The sequence below is a fragment of the Mus pahari genome, chromosome 23 (assembly GCF_900095145.1).
Source record: "Mus pahari chromosome 23, PAHARI_EIJ_v1.1, whole genome shotgun sequence".
Classification (NCBI taxonomy): domain Eukaryota; kingdom Metazoa; phylum Chordata; class Mammalia; order Rodentia; family Muridae; genus Mus; species Mus pahari.
Genome location: NC_034612.1, coordinates 20559782 through 20568164, shown reverse-complemented (window position 1 = coordinate 20568164; position 8383 = coordinate 20559782). Strand labels below are relative to the sequence as shown.

General features: G+C 46.5%; 2 protein-coding genes across 3 annotated transcripts in view; one reads left to right on the top strand and one right to left on the bottom strand.

The window, feature by feature from the left end:
* Positions 1-1060: 1060 nt before the first annotated feature.
* LOC110313037 (transcription initiation factor IIA subunit 2) lies at positions 1061-1762 on the bottom strand. Its single transcript, XM_029533789.1, has one exon. It carries the CDS (start codon positions 1658-1660, stop codon positions 1331-1333), a length of 330 nt encoding a protein of 109 aa, XP_029389649.1. The 5' UTR covers positions 1661-1762; the 3' UTR covers positions 1061-1330.
* Positions 1763-2741: 979 nt separating this feature from the next.
* Positions 2742-8383, top strand: part of Gtf2ird2b (GTF2I repeat domain containing 2B) — a 38566-nt gene continuing 32924 nt past the window's right edge. Inside the window, exon 1 of one of the 2 annotated variants that reach the window (XM_021186773.1) lies at positions 2742-2988. The gene's annotated coding sequence lies outside the window, so the exon portion shown is untranslated. The remainder of the gene's footprint in view (positions 2989-8383) is intronic. The other variant, XM_029533921.1, reaches the window with a different exon arrangement.

Sequence of the window (8383 nt, the reverse complement as noted above, 5' to 3'; positions counted from 1 at the left end):
GGATTTCTGAGTTTGAGGCCAGCCTGGTCTACAGAGTGAGTTCCAGGACAGCCAGGGCTACACAGAGAAACCCTGTCTCGAAAAACCAAAAACAAAAACAAAAAACAACAACAACCAAAAAACAGACACTGGCTACAGAGAATTGGTCTAGACTGAAGTAAATCCTGTAAATGTTTTGGGAGCCTTTTTTGTTTTGGTTTGTTGCTCTTTCTGAGACAGGGTTTCTCTGCATATCTTTGGTTGTCAAGAAACTTATTCTGTAGACCATGCTGGCCTTGAGCTCAGAGATCCCCCTGCCTTTGCCTCCAGGGTACTGGGATTAAGGACCTGTACCACCACCCAACATAGAAATGTTATTTAATAATCCTGAAAGTAGGTAAATCAAGGACTGAGGGCAGACAGCAGAGGTGGGAGACAAAAAGTAGGAAATGTCGCGATAATCTGAGAGTGGGAAGAAAGGGGGTTGAATGGGAGCCAGAAGAGCCACCAAGCACTGTCCCCTAAAAGGCCACATTTCGAGGGTGAGTGACCTGATCTTGACAAGTCGCGAGAGCAAGAGATTTTCAGGCTGGACGATCACCAAGGACCTAGCAATCAGTGACCCACTTGTGACCTGGGAGGAAAGAATTAGAGCCAGCTCAAGAACACGAGCAAATACAGACTATGTAGGAGGCTACACAGCCTTTCCTGTTATGAACGAAGTGTTATTTCTCATTTTATTTTGGGACAGGATTTTATTATGTAGCCATGGCTGGCCTGAAACTATGTAGCGAAGGCTGGCCTCAAACTCAGAGATTTGCCTATTTCTGCCTTGTGAATGCTAGGATTAATGGCATGTATCACCATACAACAAATCTCTAAAAGTATTTTTTAAATATTTTCTTTTATTTTTTAAGCGGGTGTGGGTGCGTACAGAGGCCGGAGGATTCCGATCCTTTGGAAATGGGAGTTACAGGCACGTGTGCCGTGCTTGACACCGACGCTGGTCTTCTGAAAGCACACTAACAGCTGACCCACGTCTCCAGCCCCTTTTCAAGTAAATTTTTTTTTTTTAAGTTTTAAAACGAGTTTATTAAAGAATATTCTTATGAAGGCAACCACTTTTGATTTGTCATTAAAAAAAAGTTACATTTCTTTATGCTGTGTACTAAATGTCATTTAAGAGTACAGAGTCACATGCTTCTCTCTGTGGGACCCTTGGGTAGTATATATAGCACAGTGTTGTCATTTCTGCACCGTGAGAATAAATAAAAAAAAGTCTCTTCCATGTTTTTCTTCAAAAAGAGATGAAAATAACAGAAGGCGGCATAAAAAAGCCGTGATTCTCTACTCATTCCGTAGTATTGGAGCCAGTATTTTTACCATCACAGGCTACAATTTTCACTTTATCCACTTTAATAAGTTCTGTCACCTCTCTGAATTCAACATCATTCAATACAAAAGTCCAAACATTATCGCAGAATCTGTATGTATTTAGAGAGCCCCTGAAATTGACTCTGTTCCTGACTCTCTGAGCCAATGCTGAATTTATAGCTTTATCAAACTGAAGTAGAACTTGAAGGGCAAGCTGGGGGGTGATCTGTTGAGACTGTATGAGCTCATCAAGGCTCTCTTGAAGACTGTTCCCCAAAGTTGTATTTCTGTATAACTGATATGCCATGGCTTAAAAGGAAGCAATTACTTTTCTTCAGGCTTGCATTGATGTCCTGAGGGAAGGCGCTTCCGCCACGGCGGTAGCAGAGCCAGGTAGGGAGCCCGCTGCGACCACTCAAGTAAATTTTAAAGCAAAAAAAACCCCTGAAACCCTCTTAAAGTGGGGCTGGAGGGATGGCTCGGCAGTTAAGAACACTTGATCAGTTTCCGCATCCGTACCATCTGTAACTCCTGGTCCAGGGGATACTGTGACCTCTTCTGGCCTCCCCGTGGTGCCTATACACAGGGTGGCAAAATGCTTCCAGCAGCCGGTGCCTCAGGCGTAGCTCCCGAGGCATGCAGCCACGCAAACACAAGAACATATAACCGACACAGGCACACACAAAAAGTTTTAAAGGAAATGCAACGATCTAAAAGGTAGGTGGTGTGATGGCGCACGCCTTTAATCCCAGCACGTAGGAGGCAGAGGCAGAGGATCTCTGAGTTCGAGACCAGCCAGCTCTACAGTGCAGACTAGCCAGGGCTACAAGAGAAACTCTGTCTCGGGGAAAAAAACAAAAAAGTGGGTGCCTGAGGAACACGTGGAGTGTCCTCTCCGATTCCACGTGCACGCACAACCACAATTTTTGTTGTTGTTGTTGTTTGGGTTTTTTTTCGAGACAGGGTTTCTCTGTGTAGCCCTGGCTGTCCTGGAACTCACTCTGTAGACCAGGCTGGCCTCGAACTCAGAAATCCACCTGCCTCTGCCTCCCAAGGGCTGGGATTAAAGGCGTGCGCCACCACCGCCAGGCCACAATTTTTTTTAAGATTTATTTATTATATGTAAGTACACTGTAGCTGTCTTCAGAAACTCCAGAAGAGGGCATCAGATCTCATTAAGGATGGTTATGAGCCACCATGTGGTTGCTGGGATTTGAACTCAGGATCTTTGGAAGAGCAGTCGGTGCTCTTAACCGCTGAGCCATCTCTCCAGCCCCACAACCACAAGTTTAAAAATATATGTCTATCCACAATGGCCATCTACATCCAGGGAAGGCGCGAAAGGGATTCGCGGAAGCCGTCCTGCCGGGCACCGGAAGTGGCCGTCCCCACCGGGGGAGAGCTTCGGACACGCGCGGGAAGCCGGCCGGCCATCCAGGAAGCAAACAAAGACAAAAAGAAAAAAATAAAAACAAAGAGGGGGGGAAAAAAACCCTAACAAAAAGGAAAAGCAGGAGCGAGGCCGGCGCAGAGGAGGCGCCCGCGGCCCCCGGGGCTCCGGTCGCCGGCGCGGGGCCGCTGCGCACGCGCGATCCAGGCTCCAGCCTCGCGCGGCCCGCAGCGCAGGGCCCTCAGGTGCGTATCCCGCCGCCGCTTCCCTCCCGACTTCCGCTTCCGGGAGTCCCCGCCGGGGCAGAGCGCTCTCGCCGTCGCTCTCGGGGCGCGTGGCGGGGCCTCCGGGCGCCCGGTGCCCGGCGCCGAACCCCATTTCCCCCACCGCGAGCGGGCCCCGGGGAGTGGGGGGGAGGGCGGGGCGGGGCAGACGTGCGGTTTACGCCCCCTTCGCACGCCAGGCGCGCACCCAAATCTCGCTTTCGATTGGTTGGGGCGGGGGCGAGGAGGCGGGGGGAAGCGGTGCTCCCCGTGCGTGCCGAGGTCACGCGCCGCCGGACGTCCCGGCGCTGTGCTTAGAAACACTTGATTGGGTCAGGGGAAGAGGCGGGGCCGTCGCGGTTGCCTAGCCACGGCGCTCTGGCTCCACCTTCGGCGGCTTGCTTTGCTTGTCGGATCCGGGGGGATGGGGGCCTCTGGTGTTCGTGGCAGCCAAGGGGCTTAGGTCGGTGGAGAGAACGGAAGAAAGGGCCCAGCTTCCAGGATGTGGCTTGTGTCTGGTCTGGTTGAGAGTACCAGGTGGCCTATGGCCATAACAACTAATACCACAATCAAAAAAAAAAATTTAATTTACTTTAAAACGTTTAAAATGTTTCGAAACTTTAAAACTTAAAAAGTAAATTTTTAGAAATTAAAATTCACTATAAAAATGTATTATTACACATTATTTATTTATTTATTTATTTATTTTTGGTTTTGTTGAGACAGGGTTTCTCTGTGTAGCCCTGTCTGTCCTGGAACTCACTCTGTAGACCAGGCTGGCCTCGAACTCAGAAATCCGCCTGCCTCTGCCTCCTGCGTGCTGGGATTAAAGGTGTGCGCCACCACGCCCGGCATTATTACACATTATTATATTATTTATTATTACTATTGCATCCACATTGTTCTAGAATGTACGTATTCAGCACAAAGAACCAGAAATGAACCGGAAGCAGTGGCACATGCCTTCAGATGGATCTGAGAGTTCAAGGACTGCCTATATATAGCAAGTTCCAGGCCTGCTGGGGCTACACAGTGGGACCTTGTCACTAAATACATTATAACTGCTTTATTGAGATACAGGAAAACCCACCCTTTAAACTATAATGCAAATCAGAAAAAGAATTCCCTCCAAAGTAAAATAAAAACAAAATAAAAGAACTTAAGCCTAGTGTGGTAACTCAAATGTGTCAGTCACAGTCAGCCGGGCATGGTGGCACAGGCCTTTAATCCCAGCACTTGGGAGGCAGAGGCAGGCAGATTTCTGAGTTCAAGGCCAGCCTGGGATTAAAGACCTGTGCCACCACCGCCCGGCTGATGCCCTCTTCTGGTGTGTCTGAAGACAGAGACAGTGTACTCACATACATAAAATAAATAAATTCTTTTTTAAAAGAATCAATACTTAAGTTCCAGGGAACTAGCTATACAAAACCATACAAAACTCTTTTGTATGTTCTGTAACTCTGCTTATTACAATCCTGTGTTCTCCTCCGAGCCTTGTAGCTGTTTTCAAACATGGGCACTGTTCACTGTAAGTTTTTGTTTTGGTTTGGTTTTTTTGGTTTTTCGAGACAAGGTTTCTCTGTATAGCCCTGGCAGCCCTGGAACTCACTCTGTAGACCAGGCTGTCCTCGAACTCAGAAATCCACCTGCCTCTGCTGGGATTAAAGTCAGGCGCCACCATGCCCGGCTCACTGTAACTTTTATACAGTTAATTGTTTTCTATGAAATTAATTAAATAAGACCTCTTTGTTTATAAAAACTAAATGGTGGTGCTGGAGAGATGGCTCAGCAGTTAAGAGTGCCTGCTGCCCTTGCAGAGGACCAGAGTGTCCTCCCGAGAACCCATGTCAAGGAACTCACAACCCCTTGTAACTCCAGATCCAAGGGATGTGAAACTTTTCTTCTGGCCTATACAGGCACCTGGGCATGCACACACACAAATATGCACATAGAGCTAAGTAATCTATTTAAAGCAGAAGACTAAATAAAGCGTGTTTTGTCTGTGGGATGACACCGCTGTGTTGATTTCTGAGCGCTGGGTATGGGTTTTATTTTTGGATTCTTGTGGGTGTTTACTAAAGAATGGAATTGCTGGGTCAAGCTTTGTGGGCGCTGATTTATTGGTGTTTGTTTATACCTGGGATTGCGCCCAGAACCACCGAGCTAGAGCGGCAGACTTATGTTTTGTATTTCATATAGACTTGTTTGTTTATTTATTTATTTAGGTTTTTCTTTTCTTTTTTTTCTTTTTTTTTTTTTTTTTTTTTGAGACAGGGTTTCTCTGTGCAGCCCTGACTGTCCTGGAACTCACTTGTAGACCAGGCCTCGAACTCAGAAATCCACCTGCCTCTGCCTCCCAAGTACTGGGATTAAAGGCGTGCGCCACAACGCTATTTAGGTTTTTCAAGACAAGGTTTCTCTGTGTAACAGGCCTGGCTGTCCTGGGACTGGCCCTGTAGACCAGGCTGGCCTCGAACTCAGAAATCTGCCTGCCTCTGCCTCCCGAGTGCTGGGATTAAAGGCGTGCGCCACAACGCTATTTAGGTTTTTCAAGACAAGGTTTCTCTGTGTAACAGGCCTGGCTGTCCTGGGACTGGCCCTGTAGACCAGGCTGGCCTCGAACTCACAGAGATCTGACTGCCTCTGCCTCCCAAATGCTTGAGAGTAAAGATGTGTGTCTGCCTCACCTGGCTATGATTTATTTATTTTTATTTTATGTGTGTGGGTGTTCTGCCTGCCTGTAGGTCTGTGCACCACATGCATGCAGTGCCATCAGAGGCCAGAAGAGGGCACCAAACCTCCTGGAACCAGATCAGAGGGTTGCAAGTTGCCTTGTGGATTCTGAGACCTGAAACTGGGTAAACTGAAGCTTAGAACAGCAGGTGCTCATAACCATTGAGCCTTGGCTCCAGGCCCCAACTTATTCATGTTATTTTTTTTTTATAAATAATGCTAATTTTTTAAAGATTTATTTATTTCATTTATATGAGTACACTTGTAGCTGTCTTCAGACACACCAGAAGAGGGCATCTGATCTCATTACAGATGGTTGTGAGCCACCATGTCATTGCTGGGAATTGAACTCAGGATCTCTGGAAGAGCAGTCAGTGCTCTTAACTGCTGAGCCATCTCTCCAGCCCCCTTATTCATGTTATTTTGAGACAAGATCTCCCCAAGGTGTTCATCCTATCCTGTCTTCACCTCTAGAATGGATGGGAGTCCAAGGTTAGACCCCCATGCATAAGTTATTTATTTTCGAGACAGTCTTGGTATGTAGCCCAGGCTGGCCTTGCTGATCATCTCCCTTAGTGCTAGGATTATAGATGGTTGACCATCATGTCCAGCACTTGAGAGGTAGAGACAGAAGGAGCAGGAATTCAGCTTATGTAGCGAGTTCAAGGACAATCTGAGTTACATAAGATCTTTGTCTGAAGAGATAGAGAAAAAAAATCTTCAAAAAGTTATCCTGGAACTGGCGAGATGGCTCAGCAGTGAAGAGCACTGACTGCTCTTCCAAAGGTCCTGAGCTCAAATCTCAGCAACCACATGGTGGCTCACAACGACTAGTAATGAGATCTGACGCCCTCTTCGAGTGTGTCTGATTATAGCAACAGTGCACTTATAATAATAAATAAATCATTGGACTGGAGCGAGCAAAGGTCCAAAACAACCATATGAAGGCTCTCACAACCATCTATTCAGCTACAGTGTACTCATATACATAAAATAATAAATAATTATTTATTATTATACATAAGTACACTGTAGTTGACTTAGATGCACCAGAAGAGGGTGTCAGATCTCTCTCTCTTTTTTGTTTTTTGTTTTGTTTGTTTGTTTGTTTGTTTTTGAGACAGGGTTTCTCTGCATAGCCCTGGCTGTCCAGGAACTCACTTTGTAGACCAGGCTGGCCTCGAACTCAGAAATCTGCCTGCCTCTGCCTCCTGAATGCTGGGATTAAAGGCGTGCGCCACCAAACCTGGTCTACAAAGTGAGTTCCAGGACAGCCAGGGCTACACAGAGAAACCCTGTCTCGAAAAACCAAAAAAAAAAAAAAAAATTATCCTGATTTCCACATGTGTACTTTGGTGTTTGTGCCTATATACAAATGCAAAATAAATGATTGGATTTTATTAAAAGGCAGTTTTGATAGAATCTTAGTTATTTGCTTCACTATTTAAAATGAGTGCTGTGCTGCATGTACACCAGCAGGCCAGAAGAGGGCGTCAGATCTCATGATAGATGGTTGTAGCAATTGAACTCAGGACCTCTAGCAAGAGCAACCAGTGCTCTTAACCCCTGAGCCATCTCACCAGCCCCAATAAAAGCAAGGTTAAGAAAGAAACGTTTCAGCCTGGCAGTGGTGGCTCACGTCTTCAATTCCAGCCTTTGGAGGCAGAGGCAGGTGCATCTCTAAGTTTGAGGCCAGTCTGGTCTACAAAGTTAGTTTCAGGGCAGCCAGGGCTACGGCAGAGAAACTCTGTCTCAAAAACAAAAGCAAAGGAAAGGGGCTGGAGAGATGGCTCAGTGGTTAAAAGCACTGACTGGCCGGGCGTGGTGGCACATGCCTTTAATCCCAGCACTCAGGAGGCAGAGGCAGGCGGATTTCTGAGTTCGAGGCTAGCCTGGTCTACAAAGTGTGTTCCAGGATAGCCAGGGCTATACAGAGAATCCCTGTCTCAAAAAACCAAAAAAAAAAAAAAGCACTGACTGCTCTTCTGAAGGTCCTGAGTTCAAATCCCAGCAACCACGTGGTGGCTCACAATCATCTGTAATGAGATCTGATGCCCTCTTTGGGTGTATCTGAAAAACAGCTACAGTACACTTATGTATAATTAATAAACCTTTAAAAAAAAAAAAAGCAAAGGAATGTAGGTTGGAAGGAAGGAAAGAAGATTTCTCTGCCCCTTCTGTATGTGCTGTTACATACAGTATACAACTAGAGCATAATAAATGAAACACCATTTATTCTTTACTCCTGCTCGGCTTGATGCAGAATTGATGCCAACCAGTAATCCTTCCAGATCAGCCCCTCTGACGCTGTCTCTCAGACAAAGGCCAAAGTTGTCAGCCCAGCAAGGTGGCACGCGTCTTGTTTTCTCAGCAGTTGGAAAACGGAGGAAGGAGGGTCAGGAATTCAGTCATTCTTGGATACATAGTTCTGTGTCAGTGTGGCGGGCTGATAAGACCCTTTTAAAAAATAAAATAAAATAAAACAAAGCAGAACATCCAGGTATTGCGGCGGCAGCACATTCCCTTAATCCTAATACTCTGGATGCAGAAATGGGTAGATCTAAAAAAAAAAAAAAAGCCGGGCGGTGGTGGCGCACACCTTTTATCCCAGCACTCGGGAGGCAGAGGCAGGTGGATTTCTGAG